Source organism: Rhincodon typus, chromosome 23, assembly GCF_021869965.1.
Source record: "Rhincodon typus isolate 14 chromosome 23, sRhiTyp1.1, whole genome shotgun sequence".
Classification (NCBI taxonomy): Eukaryota; Metazoa; Chordata; class Chondrichthyes; order Orectolobiformes; family Rhincodontidae; genus Rhincodon; species Rhincodon typus.
This window is the reverse complement of record NC_063354.1, coordinates 21196782-21218742: the sequence shown is the minus strand read 5'-3', so window position 1 is coordinate 21218742 and position 21961 is coordinate 21196782. Positions and strand designations below refer to the sequence as shown.

General features: G+C 38.1%; 1 protein-coding gene across 1 annotated transcript; it reads left to right on the top strand.

The window, feature by feature from the left end:
• The first annotated feature begins 5884 nt into the window (after positions 1 to 5884).
• dcxr (dicarbonyl/L-xylulose reductase) lies at positions 5885 to 18336 on the top strand. The gene is made up of 8 exons (XM_020530309.2): positions 5885 to 6095; positions 7681 to 7778; positions 8176 to 8330; positions 11102 to 11144; positions 13212 to 13311; positions 14734 to 14798; positions 17094 to 17211; positions 18134 to 18336. The coding sequence occupies exons 1-8, from the start codon at positions 6044 to 6046 to the stop codon at positions 18235 to 18237; spliced, it is 735 nt and encodes a 244-aa protein (XP_020385898.2). The 5' UTR covers positions 5885 to 6043; the 3' UTR covers positions 18238 to 18336.
• Positions 18337 to 21961: the final 3625 nt, after the last annotated feature.

Genomic DNA, 21961 nt, shown 5'->3' with positions numbered 1-21961 from the left:
TTAACTCTGTTTTCTCCTCCACAGATGCTGCCAGACCTGCTGAGCTTTTCCAGCAACTTTGTTTTTGTTCAGTTTAGATTATGTCTGGGAGTAGGACTCATCTCTGACTCAGAGCTGACATAGTTAGAATAAAGAGAAAATTCCATGTCTGGTAGCCCATATGTACAATTCAGAGCCCCGTAGATTTGATTATACTGGAATTGCTGTTTTGGAATGGTTTGCACATAACACTCAAATGAGAACTCTGAATGCAAATACAAATAAAGTTTTTAGTGACTATAAAAACAAATAGTCCTAAAAGAATGTGTATAGTGTACTGTATAAATGACCTAATTAATGGTTTGGGCTCTCAATTCACTGCTTTTTCTCAACTGAAAAGTGTTCATATTCTGTGGCCTTGACTTTTCCACTATGAGCTAAGAAATATGTGTGATAAATCTGTCTGTAATTGAAGATAAATATTAAAATGTGAATAGTAAAACAACATTCAATTCACAGTAACGTATTTTGTTAGAAGTCTGATTGACACAAGTAATTCAAATTTTCTACTGAAGTTTTGTGGGAAGTTTAAAATATGGAACTAGAGCGTACACTGTAAAAACATTATCCAGAGTGGAAAGTGGTAAAAGAGAAGCTTAAAGTACAGATCCCAATACTCCTTAGTCTCCTGACAGAACCAGTAGAACTTTCATGAAAATAATGGAGACTCAGTTGTACCAGTTCTCTGCCATTTCCAAGAAATTCCTGGTTGAATTATATGGTGCAATGTAGCAGCAGATCTGTGTTAATGGAGTTCCGTAATGCTGAGTGAAGTGAGTCACCCCAGGAGCTGTGCTGCAAGGTACCAATAGACAGAATTCTGATGTAAACCACAGGATTCCCAGAAATTTCACCTGCCTTTAGATGCTTAATGAAGAGTACCAGTAAATTTTCAGTCTGAAAATGACAGAAGAAATTGGATGCTTTCAGACTAAAATTTTTTTATATATTTTAATCCATGATAATTGTAAATATTAGTTTGCACCTCATGGTGAGTGCAATAGATAAGAATATTGCAAATCTTGAAAGTTTTTAATCTGTTGCGTTTTTCAGTGGGCATTGTGATGTCTCTCTTTTAGATTAGAAAAGCAATCTTGTATGTTAACTCTGAAATTGCATACGGTTTTGTGGTAAGGAGTTTGATCCTTGATAAACAAATGTAATCACTTTTATGTCTATAATTCAAGTTAACTTTTAATTGATCAACGGTTTCAATAGAATTCAAAGAACCTGCTGAGATTGAACAGCTCATTGCAATGGACTCTAGGGCAGCAGTAATTGTTTTAGTGTACAGACAGTGGAATGAAGTAGTTATAGTTAATGATGAACATTGTGGTACAATCACTACCAAAGAACTGACATGGGACTGAATTGAACAACTGCTCTCGAGGACAGTGAGCATATAAAGATCAATCCTGGAAAAACACATGAATTGATCGTGGATGAACTTTAACAACATTTCAACTAAGAATGTGCAATACTGTGACAAAGACTGAAAATTACTCTGAGATTGTAGGAAAGCTTCCTAAAAAAGTGTTATAGCTATATGTGAAAATACTATGTTAGAAACATGTATGTTTACATTCAGCTGGAAATGCCAAAGTTATTTTTAAATGCCAAGATTATAACAACTCAGATTCTTTAAAACTGGAGAATCCTTTTATTCACTTACATTGTAATTGAAAATAATGCAAATTGTGGTAAGCCTACGAGGCTGGTTTGGAACCATGATTGCCAGTAGTTTGCTTCATTAAAAAATAGACAGTTGTTAAAAGGTGAGAAATTTAATTAAATGATTACATTTAAACACATTTTTTGGTGTCTTTGTCATGTTTATTTAAACCTCAAAGTGACCTTTTAATGAGAGATTTCAAGTGAGTGACTTATCTTACATCTGATTCCTCCAGGCCAATCAGAAATGGATTGAATGAATGATGGCACAGACTTTTTCACTACAATATAGAATGAAGATTACTGCAATTAAAATTAAATCTATATTGTTTTCTCTTTATAGATTCAGTTTCCCAATGCTGCAATCATTTTGCAGAATCAATGCTGTTGTACACTTTATGGCTTGAACAGTATTTTTATAATTGGACATCCAAAACTTCACAGTAACTGCGGCCTAAACAGTTTTCTTTTCACAAGTTTGTCTTTTTTTTTCTTTATTCCCATATTATGCGCCTGTATTTATAAAACTCAGTATCCTACTGAGCTTTTGTGATTACTTTGTCTAGTTGCATTTGTACTTTATGAGAATTAAGTTTTATATTCAACCACATTCTCCATGTTTTCCATTAAGTGCACTTTTTTTTCAAAAATATGCCAGAATGATTTCATTTTGGTCACAACATATTAATTGGGTATATATTCATTTTTGAAGTAAAAATGAAAACTTTAATCGTGAATGGCTCAGGTGATGACAGGAGCCTATGATCAAAGCTATGTTATTCTCTAACCTCTTCTCATTGTGATTAGAAGTGCTGGAAGAGATAGTGAGCTATCTTAAAAAAGTTTCTAATGATATTTTGTGTAATATTTTGTTAATCATAACTTTTGATTTGATTTATTACTGTCATGTGTACCGAGGTACAGTGAAAAATGGTGTCTTATGTGCTTTACAGGCAGATTGTACTACACAAGTGCATTAGGGTAATAGAACAGAGTGTAGGATACAATGATGGAATTGGGCATCCAGAATGTTGCCGGTAAATCTCTCCACAGTCTTAATCAGCATCAAAAAGGATGAAATTTAAAAAAAAACAAAATTAGATTGTCTTTCACACAAAGAAAGCCATTGGAAAAGATCTTATTTAGGGTTAGGATTTCCAACCCTTCTGCTTTGGCCCAAGGTTCACTGTAATGGGGTGATTAGTCCCCTGACCACTTGGGAGAAGCTGTCCTTGGCTGCAGGGTTCTCGTGTGTGGGATATCCTCATCATTGTACTTGCAACCAAACTCTTGTCTGAAGCTTACTTGTGCTGTCATTATTCGGAGCATTGGAACTAAACAAAGTTACCTGGAAATTCCATGCATAATGAAACTGAAACATGAATTAGGGGAGGAACAGACAAAAAAACACTGGGGAGAGTGGAAGGAAAAAGAAAACTAGGAAGGAAAAAAGATTAAAAACAAATTGAGGACAGAGAGAAAATGAAACCGTGACATTGGGAAGGGAGAGGGAGAATTTGTGTCAGAATGTGTTACCTCTGTTTTGATGCTTTTCTGTAATGGAATGAACCTCTCGTCACTGAAGCTGGGAGTTGGTATGGTGGGAATTAGTGAATTGCATCAGGCTTAGATTATTTTTACCTATTGTATTTATAGCTTTTATTATGACACATTGCAGCATTATGAGCACTTCAATTAAAAGTTACTTTTATCAATGATGTTTTTATTGAATCAGTCTGTTTACTTGGTGTTTTTCATTGCAGTCAATATGTAAAAATTATTTTGTGATGTTTCTATTTTGAATAAAATATTTTCTTTGTATGTTAACTATGGAAATGAATAAAAAAAGTTATATTTATTCAGGGCTCAATGATACTAGATACCCAGCTAAAGTAAACGTAGTTACATTTGCAAAGAATGGAATAAATGTTATGTGATTGACAATCACATAGCCACCGTCTCATGGTCAATCAAACTACTTTTGGGAACCTCATTACAAATATGCTACCTGTGAAAATGAAGGGAGAATTAGAAAAGGAGATTTTTAAAAAAGTAAAATCATTGCAAATTCTCATTTTGATTTTAAGAGTTAGGTTTAAAATTGACTTCAAATATCATTGCCAGTGTTTTTGCAATAGAAGTGAAACTGAACATAAACACAGTTCTAAAATACAAACACACAGAAAGTCAGAGAACTACATCCACCTTTCTCTTGACTCATTTCAACTTGCTGCCCCTTGGACTAGACTTAAACAACATCTGTAAGCAAATGACCATTGATGATGATTAAAACAAAGTGCTGTGGATGTTAAAAATCCAAAATTCAGCAAGTCTGGCAGCATTATGAAAAGAGAAACAGAATTAATGTTTGCGTCTGATGTGCCTTCTTTAGAACTGAAGGGGCTGGGTGGATATTATGCAGTAAGAAATGTGAGAGATGGAGCAAGTGGATCAGATGGTGCAGGTGGCCCAGGGAAAAAGGCAAAGAGTGTGCTAGTGGGAGTAGAAATGGGATATATAGATGAAGTGTAGCTGTTAAAAGCAGAAAATAGATTGGCTTCCCTCAGGGCAAACCCATGCTAACAAGACATCAGATCATCTAAATGGAGAACAGAGTTCATGGTCTGAAGTTGATGAGTTTAAGGTTTGAGTTCTGAAGACTGTAAAGAACCTAAGTAGAAAATTAGATGCTTTTTCTCCAGTTTACTTCAAGCTTCACTGGCACGTTGCAGTCCTAGGACAGAAATGTTAGCATGAGAGGAAGGTAATGTACTGAAATGGCAAATGACAAGAAGGTCACTGACAGGGTGAGTGTTCTGCAAGGCAGTCACCCAGTCAATGTTTGATTTCATCAATGTGAAGGAAAGCTGTATTGTGAGCGGTGAATACAGTGGTCTAGGTTGAAAGAAGCATAAGTAAATTGCTGCTTCACCAGGAAGGTGTGTTTGGAACTTTGGACAACGAGGAAGGAGGAAGTAAAGGGACAAGTGTTATACCTTCTATGAATGCATGGGAAAGTGCTATAGTGACAAAAGATGAAGATTAATCTCCTGGATGTTGCTGTAAATTGCACAGGAGAAAAATCAAAGGAATGTTCAAAACATTGTATACTTTAGACCATTTTATTTGCTTTTCTTATGAAAATATTAGAAACAAAGAAGGCTGTTAGATTAATAGTCAAGAATCATGCAATAGGGTAATGATGAATCTGATCCATTTACAGTTACTATGGAAACACTTGAGAATGAACCTGCTTGGATGTTCAGTGACTGGTGTATGGTTGGGGAAAGGGATGGTCTGTCTGGTTGAAATTCCAGCAATACCTCCAATCCGTGGCAATCAAGTTAATATAGTGGCAACAAGAAGGAAAAGTACATTTGTAATGTAAATAAACATAAGGAAGAAACGGGTCTCTATTGGTGAGGTTAGCTGAGGAATACAATTAGCAGAAGAACCCAGTGTAGAACATAAATGCCATCTTGCACCTGTTGGGCTGATTGACATGTTTCTGAGGAAAAGTACTTGCAGTTGAATAGAATCCTTAGGACTTTCAAAAATGCTTTAGTGTGCATAATCTTTTTTTAGTGCAATCACCATTGTAATGTAGAAAACAAAACAGCCAATATGTACATAACAAACTCCCACAAACAGTAACGTGATGAACCTGATAAATTGGATTTGGATTGAGGGGTGAACATTGCCGAGGAGGGCATCAGGGATAATTTCCTTGCTGTTTTGTTGAAATGGTGCCAACAAATCATTCACCTCTCCCTCAGCAGATCATCACATTCAAATGGATGGTGACTCCGACAGTGCCACACTCCCTCAGCAGTGCACTGGGGGTTTCAGTCATAGTTAGTTTGTACGGTGGGAACCTGAAGCCACAACCTTCAGACAGGCCAGAGTGCCTGTAGACTTGTATCATGATGTGGAATAAAGAAGGCCTTGAATGATCTCATTGGATGGTGGAACAGACTGGATGGGCTGAATGACCTCCTTTTGCTGCTACTTATGGTTTTATTTATGAACTTGGCTCTGGAATAGTGGTCAAAATGATTCAAAGGGGATGAAATATATTTACAGAAAAACTTGTCATTTCAGTTGCACAAGGAAGTTTTCAGAAGCAGTGGGTGGTGCTTGTGAAAAGGGGGAGGTCTCGGGTGGCTCAGTTTGAACCAATCTGAGTGTAAATCGCTGCAGTTTAGAAACCAAGTGAGGAGACAGGTTGGAGTATTCCGTGTCGGTGAAGAGGGAGTTGACTTTAGTCTTTCCCGTTACCCAGAGGCTAGGGCTCACCCGTTCGAAGCTCCTGTCTGACTGGGACCCTGGGAGGATGGAGCAGAGTCTAGCCCACAAACGAGCCCTGGTTACGGGCGCTGGGAAAGGTAAGGAGCCCGGGGAAAGTAGCGGGGAGTTAGGCCTCGGCCGCTATCGTCCAGTCCCCTTTGTAGCCTCTGAGCTCCTGCATTCTCTGTGTCTCTCTCTAAATCTCACACAAACCTGGACCGAATGTGTTAAAAGGCAATTACTACTCTTACTTTTCCCTGCCTATCAGAGGGGCTCTCACTAATACATTGTAACTTCTTAAAGGAAAAGAAACTTGGGGAGCAGTGTTGCAATCTGTTGTACTATTTCTGTAATCTTCCCCACTAATTGTGGCCTCTCGAGTATTCTTGATTTCAATCACTTCACAGCTAGTTGCTGTGTCTTTAACAACCTCCACAGTTTGTTACACCTACCTATCACTGACTGTATGCCTCATGGTGCTCCTTGGGCTTAGCTTTTGACTACTTGTCCTAATATGTGTTTCTCAGGGTCAAGTTTTGTGATGTTTTTACAACATGTAAGAAACTGATACTTAAAAAGCTAGTGAAGAGCTTCAGAAAAATCACTCAACTGGTTAAGGAAGGCCTTCTGTGTAATCCATCTCTGGGACATCCAGGTATGGATATACCCGCTGCCTGTGCCTGTTGTTCATCACCTTTTCAAACTGAGTTGTTTCTGACAACACAACTTTTCCATTTTTGGATAAGCTGTTCTCCAAATAGGCTGACCTTTGTCCTGATACTGCGAGGTCTCTTTACAGCATTACTGAGATGGGTGGGATTCTGCTCCCTAGTAACATATTACCAGAAATAAAATGTTCTGGTTAATCTGTGAACTTTAGTTAAACAGTTCAAAATGTGTATTGTCATTTGGTCACACCACACCACACCACAGTCTCTGACGTTCATAAAAGTTCTCGTGTGGTCTTCCCGTAGAGTTGTTAAACGTTCCAATAGTTTTGCCTCCACATCTCAATCCAGGAATTAATTCCACAATATATAATTGCTCTTTATCTACAGGATTTCTTTATTAATCCTGAAACTGCATTTGCTGTTGAATATCCATGTTTCTTGTGCCTACAGTTTAGTTGAATGTTTTAAATAATGTAGTATTTCACAAAAGTTTTATGCAGTTAGGCCATCGTCTCTCTACTTTCTTTAAGCTGAAAGTCCAGTTTCACCAGCTCTCTTGCACTTGGGATCTGGGTTCTAGTTTTAATTCCATTAGCCTTTCTTCTGGGTGAAGTTGAAAAGGAAGGGGGTGGTGTCCGTAGTGCTGTTGTGTCAGGGGAATTTCATTAATTTTACTATTCAGTGGAATAGTTAAAAATTGGTTGGCAGGCTACCTTTAACCAATCAAAATTCGGTGCCAACATAGTTTGATAAAGTTATCTGACTCAATGTGTTGTCTCCAGATATGACTTTTAATTTCTGCTGAAGTTGTACTGGAATTTTTGGGTTAAATGTTCATCGGATCTGTGACTGCAATCCTGGGGAATGGGTGAGGAGTGGTTTTAGGGGTTGAGATGGGGTGGTGATGAGGATTGTGGTGGGGAAAAAGGAGGGACGTGATGAGGTGTGTGGTGGGGATTAGATTCTGAAATTTTGCTTGTTCTTTATTTCATACTAACAATATTTGTTATAGGCATTGGAAGAGCCATTGCTAAGGCCTTACTAGAATGTGGTGCAGAAGTTATTGCATTAAGCAGGACACAATCTGACTTGGATAGCCTTGTTCAGGAGGTATGTAAAAACATGTTGTAAAGACATTGCACTGACTTTCCATCGTGAACAGGTTTCCAGTCCAGTTGAACAAAATAATTCTTTAAGTTAGATTATAATGTCTTGAGTTTTTAAATGTTCTTTCCAGTATTGACGTTAACTGGATGTACAGTTCTGCAGATGCTGCAAATCAAAAAACAGAAAATTCTCAAGTAAACAGGAGGCAAAATGAATGAATAGATCTCTCCACTGCAGTTATCTGAGCTGAGGAGTTGCAGAATTTGACTTATTTAGTTAAATCAATTTTGCACCAGTTTTTATTCTGTAGGTGATTAACCACTTGATGTCTATTCAGTAATGCATACTCCTAAATTAGCTTGCCCATACTTAACGAGGATTTTGTTTTTATCTTTTTTAGTCCCCTAAGATGTTGACTATTTGTGTGGACATCAGCATTTGGGAAGCCACGGAAAAATCTCTGAAAGATATAGGCCGTATAGACCTTTTAGTGAACAATGCTGCAGTTGCCATTTTGCAGCCCTTCCTAAGTGCCACAGAGGATGCATTTGATAAGTATGTAAAAGATATTGTAAAAATCTGACCCAGTTTTTTTTTTATTTAGAAACAAGACTTGTGCATGAAGGAAAAATCTAATATGCATTTTGAAATTATCTTGGGAATAAATAGTCAAATTCTCGCATTAAAGCTGTGTGTATGTTTACATAAATTGCGTAAATAGGTTGCTTTGTATTTCCTTAGTTGTACTCCAATAAGTTTCCCTGGTGAGGGAGCATTTTGTAAGCCGAGATGTTCTCAGTGGTGAGTTTGAACCCAATTAAGAAAACAAAGGCAACATGTTTGTTATGAGTAAAACTGTAGGTTTTCTATAACTTGTCTGTTTTTAACTTTTAAGCTTTTTTTTATTTAAAAGGTGTAGAACTGGTTTTTAAGACCTGCTTGAGCACTAATATCCATGTAGGAACATGATGTGGTTTAAAATGAGAGGGACTGGCTGAACATGTAGTATTCAGCAATACAAAAGTGGGGTTGTAATACTGATTTTTGGGAGGACATTGTGGTATTGGAAAGAGACACAATCCAATTGGTTAAGAGTATTTTACAGGCTTCCAAATGGTGACAAATAGGAGAGGAAAATCTACAGGGAACTCTCAAATGTACCAGGTCTGTAGTGATAATATTGGAGGGGCTTACTGTAGATTTGGATTATGTTAATGGAAGGAGGAGAAGGAAGTTCTGAAAGGTGTTCAGGAGGACTTTTTGTTTTGTTTTTGGTCCAAAAGAAGGCAGCTTTGTTGGATCTGGTGATGATAAAAGGAAATAGGCTGAATGGCCAAAGTACTTGTGGGGTAATACTTTGACCATAATTGGTGATCATTGTGTAAGAAGTTGTTAATTTTTATTTAACAGGAAGAGCGAGGAATAATTGAAATTAGTCCCCTTCCTGTTTACTTCTAAATGTGATGAGGGATCCAGTATGAGAGTGCAGTCAAAGCAGAGGTTGTCTGGAAAAACTATAGAAAAGTGATTTCTGACAAAGATATTTTGGTATATTCCAAGGAAGCAAAGAATCATAGAGCCCCTACAGTGTGGAAGCAGGCCATTCAGCCCATCAATTTCACACAACAGTCCAAAGAGGAGCCAAAGAGAAATTTTTGAGGGTGTCCTTGAAGTTTTTCCTCTGCTTCCAAGCTCACTGAGGGTGAGCTGCATCTTAGCAAAAAGGAAGATCATGAAGTGTTTGGTGCAATGATACTGCTTCAGTTCACCCCAGAATTGGGTCTGGGGTATATGCATTGCTTTGGATCATGGCTTGTATATCATCCTGGAGCAGGTGGTAGACAGTGCCAAACTCTGGAGGCAGCTGAAATGGAGGAGGATGCTCCATAATCTCCCACAGTTGACCATGTTGAAGGTCTTTGAAGTCCAAGAAAGCCATGTAAAGGTTTGGTGTAGCTCCCTGCATTTCTCTTGTAGCTGTGCAGGGAAGATCATCTGTTTTTTTTTTCCCCCCTTAGAATAGAATCTGCATTGAGATCTTGGAAGGAGCTCTTCAGCCACAGGGAGAAGGTTTGAGGAGGCTTCTTGTGAAATTTTCCAGCTGCTGACAGCAGGGAGGTTCCTTTTGTAGTTACTGCTGTTGAACCCGTCACTTTACATTCTTTTGAAAATGGATGACGTTTGCAATCTCCTGGCTTGCGCTCTCCTTCGGATAAGGGAAATGAGTGTTAATTATATTTTTAGTGCTTGTGTAGGGATCCCATTTGCTCCTAATGCTTTTTGTTCAGCTGCCTGCTCTACCTTGTGCTGGTATGGGGTTGTGCTAAAATGCTGATGATGCTGCAGGATGGAATCAAAGACACTCTTGAGATCTGAAGTGCTCCCTCCATGAGCTCTGACTGCCTCTCTGTTCTTGAGCAGCAGTGGAATGGGTTTTTTTTTTTGGTACATAGACTGTAGATGGTCTTGATAGCACTTAAGAAAGTATGTACATCTTGGTTGTCAGCCAACTGCTAAAATCAAAAGAAAAATTGGAGAGCACAAGGGTAATTTAAACTTGCAGGGTAAAATGGGAGAAAGGGACAACTGGATTGCTTCACTGGGTTGGTATTAACTCACCAAATTTTAAAGCTTTCCAACTGGTTATACAATACCCACAATTTCTGTAACTTGTATCTAGGAAGTAGCTTGTTATGGGAAGAAGGGGAAAAGACAGAATATTGACCGAAGGGTAACTGCCCTCCAGAACCCAGCTCTGGGTATATAAAAGCCACTGTTTGCACAAAACATGCAGTTAGAGGAAAGTGGGCAGGATGCAAAGCATGTTTCTTTTCGAGCATTTGGTGCTTTTTCAGTTCATGTGGGCAAGAAAGGAAACAGAAATAGCATCTGATTAAGTGGAGGTAGACGAAATTGAAAGACTGGTACGAGTGGAGCATGTGTAGATAAATGATGCTGGTACTGGGATCAATTAAAGGGAGCCAATTTTATGGACGGATGTGAAATACAAGGGCTGGCAAGGCATTCACTTCTTCCAGAGGAGACTAGAACATCGGGACATGGAGGTCCAGAGGCTGCAATGGAAACTTGCATCCTGAAAACTTTGGGTGTCCATACTGCCTACCTGTTGGTGGTTAAACGACTGATTTTTAATTTGAATGAAGCCTGCTGCCATCCAAAATACTGATCCAACGCAGGAGATTCTGAGCTGGGCAATATCTATAGAGCTGGGTAGCTTATGGTAGGAGAATAAAACTATCAGCTAACTTGTTTTCTAATTTTAGAACCATTCTATTATCTTTATCTTTTCTGTATCTGATTTTCAGAGTATTTGACGTTAATGTGAAAGCACTGTTGCATATTTCACAGGTAAGGTTTTGAAGTCTGGATGTAGTTTTTAAAGATGTCAATTCTCTTGCAAATAAATGTATAATTTTCAATGAGATTATTGTTTTTAAGCAAAGTAACCCTCTGGTTGAGGCTGCAGGGAATAGGCAGCTGAAAGTTTGAGAGGATGTAAAGATGTGAGGCTGAAAGTATGCTGAGGATGATGCCAGAGATTTAGAGGGGCTGAGGTGCTATTGCAGAACATGTGCCCCTGAGTTCAGACAGGACCTGCATATAACACTTCCATTGAGCAGAGAACTAGTGAAACTTGCCTGTTAGTAAGCAGAGTTTTGAATCTTGGGTGAATTACATTTAACCAGTGAAGCTGTTCACTGGTGCTTTAACACTATTGCTGATTTGGATAACCTGCACCACTGCAATCATGTGAATCCTCCAGTGTCATCCCAAAGTTGGAAATTTTGCTTTGTCCTTGGTGCATTAGTTATGAAACTGATGTAGACACCAGCAGTTGGAGTGTGATCAAGTGAGGAATAGATGATATACATATTAATTTCTGATTGAGTATTTAAAACACTTATCAGTAATTGGGATTATTTCTTTTTCTTCCTATTGAAGCACCTGGACAAAAGGAGCCTTTGAAACTCATGGTTTTCTACCCATTTTTTTCCCCCTAAGAATAGAAAAACTTCACAAAACTGCAATTTCTTTATCTGCATGAGTGACTTACAGAACCCTCCAATCACCACTGTTTAAATGAATAGTACAGTATTTCATTCTTGGCCTTGCAAGGTGTGTTTAAAGAGATATGGACCAAATGCAGGCAAAAGTGGGACTAGTTTATTTTGGAAACTTGGTCGGCATGGATGAGTTGGCCCGAAGGGTCTGTTTTCCTAAACTACGTTTAGTTGGTTTTTTTTTCGGCTTTTCTGAACTGTATTGCCACAGATAGTGGCTGATGTTCAGGATTAGGACCATTCCTTCTGTGTACTTGAACAGTAGGTGTCAGAGAGTTCTCTGCAGGGCTTCGGTATAGCCTCATTCTGTCTTTATCGAATGCCCTTTCACACAGGAGTTACTAGATCCCAGCCAGGGATGAAAAACCAAACTAATTTCTTGTCCCTTGCCATTTCACCAAGACCACTAGTTGCTGAGACAAAAATTGAAATTGCTGGAAAATTTCAGCAGGTCTGGTAGCATATGTGGAGAGAAATCAGAGTTAACGTTTCGGGTCCGGTGACCATTCCTCAGAAGAGTCTGTTGTGAGGAAAGGTCACCAGACCTGAAACATTAACTCTGATTTCTCTCCACAGATGCTGCCAGACCTGCTGAGCTTTTCCAGCAATTTCAATTTTTGTCTCTGATTTACAGCATCCACAGTTCTTTTATTTTTATTTTCCACCAGTTACTGCAGTGGAGGTAAGCTAAGATCATCTTGTCTCTGAACTTGGGGTAGTCAAAATCTTACTGTAAGATATAGGAGTAGAATTAAGCCACTTGGCCCATCAAGTCTGCGCCATCATTCAATTATGGCTGTGTTGCTCAACTCCTATTCTCCTACCTTCTCTGTATAGCCAAAATATTCCAAATGCGGTCTGACCAGAGCCTTGGACAGCCTCAGTGGTATGTCCCTGCTCGAGTATTCTAGACATGTTGAAATGAATGCTAACATTTCATTGACCTCCTAACTGCCAGTTGAACCTGCACTTAACCTTACATTTTCCAGGTCAATTTGAATTTGGCCTCTCTCAGAAATGAGAGGTGAATCTTCTCTAACCAGGCTGAGGATCTGCCTCAAATTCTGTTTTGAAACTTAGTGTTCTGAGTTGAACAGGCTGGCTAGGTGATGGGAGGGAACCTACTTTGCATATCTCATCTCCCTTATAAGCCATGAGTGATCAGGAGGTCCCCATGAGAGTTGCCAATATAAACCTGTCAGCTGTGACACCACTGTGGAGCATATTTTGTTCAATGGTACTATTACCATCTACATCTCGTGACTCCTAACATGAGCGATATTTCTGCACAACTTCTGTACATTGCTATTTCAGCAATTTCGGAAGTAATTGAAGTTTTCTTTGTTTTCAAAAGATAATTGCAAAGGGGATGATGTGTCGTGGAGAAGGTGGTTCTATTGTGAACATCTCCAGTCAGGCATCCAAGTGTGCTTTGAGAGATCATGCTGTATACTGTGAGTGCTATCCCTTGCTTTATCCATGTCTTTGTGAACTAAGTCTTTTAGTGCTTATTTTGGAATTGGTAGCACAATAAGTCACAATTTATGGCAGCTATTTCTTCTATACGGTTGCAAATCTCAGGAAAATGCAAAACTCTTCACTTTGTAAAGAGCCTGAACTTTTTCTTAAGAATCTCCAGTGCATATTTGGAAAGATCAAGTTGGACTGCTTTTAACAATCCAAAAACAACATTGGCTAAACACTAATCCAAAATGCGCATGGGTTATCGCAGTGCCTTTGGAAAGAAACTGATTTAATGTTTCAGGTCTGTTTCCAGCCCTTGCTGTTCTTTTTGTTTTTTGACTAAATACTATTGCAGACAAGTCATAGTCTAAACCAAAGATAAATTCCCCACTTGATGTTTACAATATTAAAATCCCGTGCCACCATGCATTTTACACTAGCTGTGGATACTTTAACTTCATTGGCTTGGTTTCCTTTTTAAAATTCTTTGGGGAAAGTAAATTTTCATTTTTGTATGCCTCCTCGTTGCTTTGTATGTGAAGTGCTTGCGATTTGTGTTTTTTTTTGTCTACTGAAGTAAGTGCCTCACTAGTAGTGGTACTTTTGTGTTAAGTCAGCCTTGATTTTGTATTTGTCTTTGAATGGGACTTGATTACAGAACTTCCTTTTATGGGATTGTGAATGCTACCAAATGAGGCAAGCTGACACTTGAAACAATAGATGATTTAATCAAACATATGTGACTGAGTTTAATGAATTGACAGCTGCTTTTCCAATAGCTACTTAATTGAAAACCTTGCTTTCAGATCAATAAATGCAGCTTGATTTAATTAAATTTTTATGCCTAGCTACAATTATCTATGCCCAAAGTTTAATTTTCTTGAAGCTGGTGTTGACATCTTTTCTGTTTCCCTCCCCTTGCCTCAGTAAATAAGTGTTTCAAAGGGAGTAAGAACTGTTGTAATAAAACCAGTAAGTCTATGCGTATTTATTTAACCTGAAGAAATAATGTATGTACTTCTGATCCTTTATCCCCTGATTTCCTTTTTAATGAGGCAACTGTTGCTTCCTCAACTAAAGCCCAAAGTTTTAATTGACTTCTAAAGTGCATTCAATAATTAAAGCACCTCATTTTTGTGAATGAATTTTACTAGTTAAACATATTTTCCATGGTTAACCAACCACCACCGCCCCCCAAAACTTCCTGATCACGTGTGCACGAGTGTATGTATGCACTGAATAAAAAGCTCCGAAGGACAACTTGGCTGATATTGTGCTGTCCCGTTCTGTCAGTTACTGCCCCAATAATCTAACAATTAAGAATTGATATGGTCGCACCTCTTAACTACAAGACTCCATTAGGAGAGCAAATTGCCTCTTTAAATGCATCTTTTTGCCCTTGCTGTTTAAAGGTGCCTCAAAAGGAGCTGTGGACATGCTAACGAAAGTGATGGCACTTGAGTTGGGACCGCACAAGGTAGGCATTGAAAGATGCAAACTACTGGCTGACTTTTTAGATTCCATAGCCTTCCTAAAAAGGGTTTTTTAAAAAAAAAATCATTATTCATTCATTAGGACATCTATTGACCTTTTTAGTCTGATCTTTAATTGATCAGCTTGATTTGGACCTTCTCTATTGTAGCAATATTCAGTGTTCTACATGTAGCCTGAGGATAGAGGTAGCAGTTGCCCAGTGCATTCAACAGAAGCCTAACAGTACCTGGTACATTTTGAATGGGAGATGAGGAGTGAGTCCTTTAATATCAGCGACAGATAAATTGCACTTCAGAGACAGTGCTAGAAAAACCTGGTTACTACAAATTTGCTTTTCTACCATCTAGTCCCAGCTGCTAATCAATGAATATTTGTATTTGATCTTTTCTACAGAATTAGATGAAAAGGTCCTACAAAGTGTGAAATAATACTGATTTAGAAGTGCTATACATTTTTGCTGCTAAAAATATATTTCTTTTTCCATTTGCTAAACCACAAAATGTAAATCAATATTCAATTTTCCCTCTTGATTAATGCTGAGCACCTATTTCAGCCAAGCAGCAAATGTTTCATGTCCTAAATATGATGAGTTCTAGTCTGCATAATAAGATGCAGGAAGCTTCAATTATCAATGAGTATCATTGTTACAGGAGGTTTACTGGTGTATAGAATAGCATCTCAAATACTTCTGGATATTAATGTTAACAGGAGGTAAGATAATGTACAAAGAACAAAGAAAATTACAGCACAGGAACAGGCTCTTCGGCCCTCCAAGCCTGCGCCGATTCAGATCCTCTATCTAAACCTGTCAACTATTTTCCAAGGATCTGTATCCCTCTGCTCCCTGCCCATTCATGTATCTGTCTAGATACATCTTAAATGACGCTATCGTGCCCGCCTCTACCACCTCCGCTGGCAACGCGTTCCAGGCACCTACCACCCTCTGCGTAAAGAACTTTCCACGCGTATCTCCCTTAAACTTTTCCCCTCTCACCTTGAAATCATGACCCCTAGTAATTGAGTCCCCCACTCTGGGGGGGGGAAAAGCTTCTTACTATCCACCCTGTCTATACCTCATGATTTTGTAGACCTCAATCAGGTCCCCCCTCAACCTCTGTCTTTCTAATGTAAATAATACTAATCTACTCAACCTCTCTTCATAGCTAGTGCCCTCCATACCAGGCAACATCCTGGTGAACCTCCTCTGCACCCTCTCCAAAGCATCCACATCCTTTTGGTAAATGTAATGAAATGTTGTGTTGTGTCATATCACAACATATAAATGAATATAAAGTACTTTAATTTCGTACTCTTCTTTGAAACTGCTTTTTAAGATGTTTTGCTCATTTTGAAGAATTGCTTTCTTACAGCTTTTAAAATGCTAGCACCTCACTCCTATGAGTGTTCTGCTTTTTAAGATTTTTTTTTAAGATTGGGAGAATTTCAGGAAATCAGTGTTCTCTATCTTGATTGACGAGGGAACATGTTTGTTTTCCTGCAAGTTGCTGATTTCTCTTTAGTTACAATTTGATGCTTGGGCTTGTGCCTAAAACCACAATGGCCATGTCATCTGACTGTGGAAAGGGTATCTGTAAAATTCAACTGTCCAAGGCTGAATGTTGTAGGCTATCAAGCTAGTATGGTACTTGAGTCAAATGTATGAAGTTAAACTTGAACCTTGACATCATCTATTCGCTCATAGTGGTGTAAATTCTAAATATCAATGCCCACAATGTGATTGGGAACTGGTTCTTTCATATTGTTCCATTGTTTCAGTATTCCTGTTTGATTCTGAAAGAACACCTGATACTACATTTTTAAGAGATAGTAGGAACTGCAGATGCTGGAGAATCTGAGATAACAAGGTGTAGAGCTGGATGAACACAGCAGGCCAAGCAGCATCAGAGGAACAGGAAGGCTGACGTTTTGATTTTTTAATATTGTATTTCTATTCAAATACAACTACTACTTTTGGATATATAACAGTTGTCCACTAGAGGGTGCTCAATAGCCTCTTAAGTTCATGAAACAAATTTTAGGTTTTCATTATGGTATGGGAAATTAATAGTAAATTGCAGTAATTTTCCACTTTTTATAACAGGCTGAATTTATTTAGTTCAAATTTCTTTTCTCTGGCTAGTTCATCTCCTGCAACTGCAATGAATTTCAGTGTAAACCGGTTTCTTGAATTCTAAGATTTGAAATCCAGAAGTATTTGACTGTCTTTGACCAAAAGAAAACATAACGTTCAAGTATTTTTTTTTTTGTGCTTTCTCAGATCCGAGTGAATGCAGTAAACCCCACAGTAGTGATGACTGCAATGGGTCGGATTGGATGGAGTGACCCAGCAAAAGCAGCAGGAATGTTGTCCCGTATCCCACTGGGTAGATTTGCAGGTGAATGAGCAAGTACAGATGTATTTTTGACTTCCCTCAACACTGGGGGAAAGCCCACACATTCTTAATTGATTTCATCAGAGTTGAATATAACTGTATTGTCCACAGCTATAGAACTATTTTGTTGTATATTTTGTACTTGATTGTCTATTGACTCTCATGTTGCCACTCTTACTATTTCATTACCATAAAAATAGCCTTGCTGCATATATTTTTAAAGCACTGACTTGTATTCCCTTAGCTTAAAAAAAGGATTGGAATTTATTAACCTAACATGACCCTAATGCCAGCGAGAGAGTTAATTGCCAATAAACACACAGATGACTTTTTAAAATGTTTTGAGATGGACCAATGTCCAAACAATCCTGGATCTGCAGCCATTGAATCTTAATAGGAGTGTCCCCTTGGCAGAAATATTTTCTGCCAGACCAGTTCCTGAAGTTCTACGGATCCCAGGAAGTAAGTTTGTATTTCACTAGTAGATGAACAAAAGTCTCAATCCCTTTTATTGCCTTTAATGCTTAAATGGAGGTGCTTATTCAGGTATTGAATGTTTTATAAAACTTCATATGTAGTGTTTTTTTTTAAATGGGGAGGAACACAAGTGAAATGGCACACTTCCACCACCATTGCCCCTAATGTTGGGAAGGGGGTGGAATTTCTTTTCCCTCTGAGCATTTGCAATTGCTGCTATACCATAGTTGAGTAACTTTGCTCAACAGGTGTCAGATTTCATGTCGCCTTCTTATCTTTCTGTGTCATAGTTTTGTTAGTTAGTTATGGAAATATCTGGCACCAGTTTTGGGTTTCGTCACTTTCATTTTCATTTCATACCGACTAGATACGTATTTAGTCTCTAAATCAATGTTCTGGATTGTTGTGTACGATATTTAACAGTTTAATTTTTAACTTTGTTTTGTAGAGGTAGAAGATGTGGTGAATACAATAATCTTCCTCCTCAGTGACAAGAGTGCAATGATAAATGGAGTGACTCTACCTGTGGATGGAGGATTCCTTTCTTCATGAATTAGTCTTTTTTAGTAGAATTGGTAAAATAGTCCCCACAATGTTGCTAAAGATGTGTGTCCTGTAATAGCTGGTTCATTAAAAATCCTTATCAGATCAGGTCATCAGTGAGGTCCTTCATTTTATTAGCTTCTGTGTTACATAAACGTCACAAATTCAGCTTGTATCTTGACTGCAGTCCACTGTTACCCTCTTCAGTCAGTAGTAGTTGGTAGTAGAGAAAGTGGAAATTCCCTCGCTTCTTTTGGAAGTATAATTTCAGGTGTCAAAAGAGCAAATCTTGATCGATAACTTCTTTAATCCTGACCATAATGGTTGTTCAAGGTCAAACCATACTGTAGCAAACCTTCCATAGAGAAAATTGCTAAAAGAGGTTTCAAACTTGGCTCAACAGCCCTGACCCTGAGTGCTGGTTCTTTTGTTAAAGATCAAACCAACCATTTTTGACAAATTTTGATTTTTAAGTGGGGAAATTTGGTGTTGGCTTGATGTATGTCGACCACATGTCCCAGTGGCTTGGCTGACCTACTCAAACAGCAGGTTCCTTTGGTTGTTCAAAGACCATCGCTGCAAAAACTCAAAGCAAAATGTCTGCTGTTGGATGTTCTGAAATTGTTCTGTATTTGCTGAACAACAGTGTGCTAACAGCTAAACAAATACCAGGTGATCTTGTACTGTGACTCATCTGTGCTTGCAAGAAGTTACAAGGGCAGCCGCAAACCAAATGATAATGTTTCAAGCTTTGTCATTTTTAACTACCAGGAAGGTAATCTTTGATTTGGTTGGGGGGGTGGTGAAGACTTGGCAGAAAGGTGATCTTTGATTTTTAGGTGGGGAGCAAAAGAAGGTCATGTTGGAGGCAGCCAGTGTAAGGTGGCATCATCGGAACAAGTATGACAGTGATGGAGAAACTGGGAGAATGGTACAGAATCTTGCAGCAGCTAGAGTGAGACAAAGTGTAATCAAGGTAACTGCATGAGTCAATGGGTTTGTATTAGATGTTGGTGAACAGAACAGAATAGAAATGGAAACGGAAGTCAAGGAAGAGTCTGAAATGGACAAGTGAAGGTGACAGAAGGATGGAAATTGTTAGTAAAAATGAATTTTTCCAATCCTAGATGATGGCAGAAAGCTACATCAACAATCAATAATGCATCAGAAAAAAAAATTGTGGGTGGGACATGCGAGTATCCATAACTACATATTTGACTTGGAGGAGTTACATGAGCTAAAGGAGAGGTTGTTCAATGAGAATGAGCTCAGCCACTGATAGAGGACAGTGGTAGATGTACAGGCCTCTTCCATGAAGAAACGTAGAGCCTTTGCCTGATGGGTGGACATTTAGAAGGATTATACATCAATGGTTAAGGGAAGGTTACTAGGGCCAGAAAACTGGAAATTGTGGAACTGACATAAAGCATCAGAAACCTTTTGTGATTCTTATGACTGTGTTTCCTTCTTTCTGTTTCCATTTCTATGGACAGGCTGTCCATTAACATCCATTACAAGCCTGCCAACTGTCACAATTACCTGGACTACAATTTTTCCTCAACTATGGCCTGCAAGGATTCTGTTTTGTTCTCCGAGTTTTTCTGTCCCTTTCACTTCTGTTCTGATATCTCCTTCCACTGGGCTGCCTCTGGCATAACTTCCTTTTCCTCAAACAGAGGTTTACCCCCCCACTCCTCCAACTGTATCCAACCCACTTCAAACACTTCTGCCTGCATCTATTCTCCTCCTTTCCAGAACAATAGTAGACTTCCTCCTGTCCACACTTTCCACCCCTCTGGTCTTTGCATTCAAAGGATCATCTTCTGTCATTTCCACCAGAATACAATCACCAAACATCTTCCCCTCCAGTGTCAGCATTAAATAGTTCTGATGCTGCCAGATCTGTTGAATTTCTCTTTTTTTGCTCATTCAGTTTGGTAAAGTTTGAATGCAAAGACTGGAAAAACGTCATACACTTAAATCTGCTGCAACAATAAAGACTGGCATTTGTACATTCCAATGTGCTTTAAACACAATTAGTACTTTAAATACAAGGTCTTAAACAGAGATGTGGTGATAACTGGATGAAGTTTGTAGTGTTGAATTACAGAATAAATATTGGCCAGACTTTGTTAATTGGCCTTTGTTTAATGTTTCACCTGAAAAAAAACAACAGCTCAGTTTTGTTTATTGTGCTTAAATGCTGAAACAAGATTTTTATCTTTCTGAATCAATGTGGATATGTTATGAACTGAACCACAGATGATACAATTATGTATTTCTACTTGCTATCTACTGTGCATATAATCACTGATAGGTTTTTTTTCCCCCCAGCAGGAATAAAATATTGACCTCTTTTGCATTTTAAGCAATTCCATTTGTTTCAGTGGCTTTACTTAAGTAGTCACCAGGTGGCAGTATGAACTTGGGAGAAACTGCACAAGAAATTTGAAGTGAACTTGGCTTCCCAAAACTGTTACTGAAATATTGGGCAGTCTAGGTAATCATCAAGGTAATAATCTTTGATTTGGAATACACTTTGCTCTGCATCTTCCTGTTCACTTGGTAAAATAATGCCAACCAGAGAATTTAAAGGAAATAATGGTAAATGAAGCAGCTGGACTTGAGGTTTTGATCTTACATTTTGAAAATGTGCAATTCAATTTTTATTACTTAGTTTTTAGACTTCCTAACAATTGGCTAAATATCCTTTTGAGAGTTCAGTGCTGACATCCAGTCACACAAACCATATCCACTTTGTTTATGCTGACAACAAAGAAACCAAAACATCAATTAATATAAAGTAGCGTACACAACAGCAATATTCCTTCCACTAGCACATTAAGTAGGTTGCTTTGATGCTGGTTTTAAGAGCTTGTATCCAAATCCAAATAATTTATTTGCCAATCTCCTTTTGAACTTTACCTGTTAACTACCTATTACTTCTCATTGCACATCCAGTCTTAAAAACTGCCCTCCTTTCAATCACTACAAGTTTGGCTGCTTTTATCTTTAGCAGTTTTACATCCATCTTTTACTTACCTCTATTACTACTGTGTCCACAGCTGTTTTATTGCCCATCACTGATTTTCTTGGTCTCTTTCTGATTCAAATTTTGAGTTACTGCAGTAGATTTCCTATACATTAGTTATATTTCCTGCATTTATTCTCTCATCTGCAATTACTAACTGCTTTCTTCAGTACTCGTGCTGCAATTTTGGATTGCACAGTTGTTTTCTCTTTGGAATGTGCTTTATTTATGCACATTTTAAATATGAACTACTGATGATCAATGACTATTTGCCACATTTCCCTTGCATTCAATCTAAATAACGTCATTTTGACACATTTACAGCTTAGTTATCTGTCCTTTTTTTTGGTTTCTTTTTAATGCTTAATCTGGCCTTGTGCAATGCTCATCAACATCACTACTTTCACAAATACTTCCCCTTATCAACTTTTAGGTCACCTACTTAATTCATTTGGTTAAATAGAATCAGGTTAAACAAACAATACTGCAATTGCTTTTTTTGAACAGTCATGAACACGGAGCAAAAGATAAGTCTCCAATTTCATCACAAATATCCCAATCTACTATTAGCTAATTTAAATCTTCCACAATAATATGTCTATTGTTGGTAAGTGATGAAATTTGTAAACAAATGAAGCTTCAATTTCCTTTCCATTGGTCAGTAAATAATCATATGTTCCTAGTAAAGCAACTTCTATGTTA

Bases quoted from the DNA above. Each gene is read 5' to 3' on its own strand.
- dcxr (XM_020530309.2), top strand. From the start codon at position 6,044: ATGGAGCAGAGTCTAGCCCACAAACGAGCCCTGGTTACGGGCGCTGGG. The intron at 8,331-11,101 runs GTATGTAAAAGA...TCTGATTTTCAG, and splicing joins ACAGAGGATGCATTTGATAA to AGTATTTGACGTTAATGTGA. The intron at 14,799-17,093 runs GTAGGCATTGAA...GTGCTTTCTCAG, and splicing joins TTGAGTTGGGACCGCACAAG to ATCCGAGTGAATGCAGTAAA.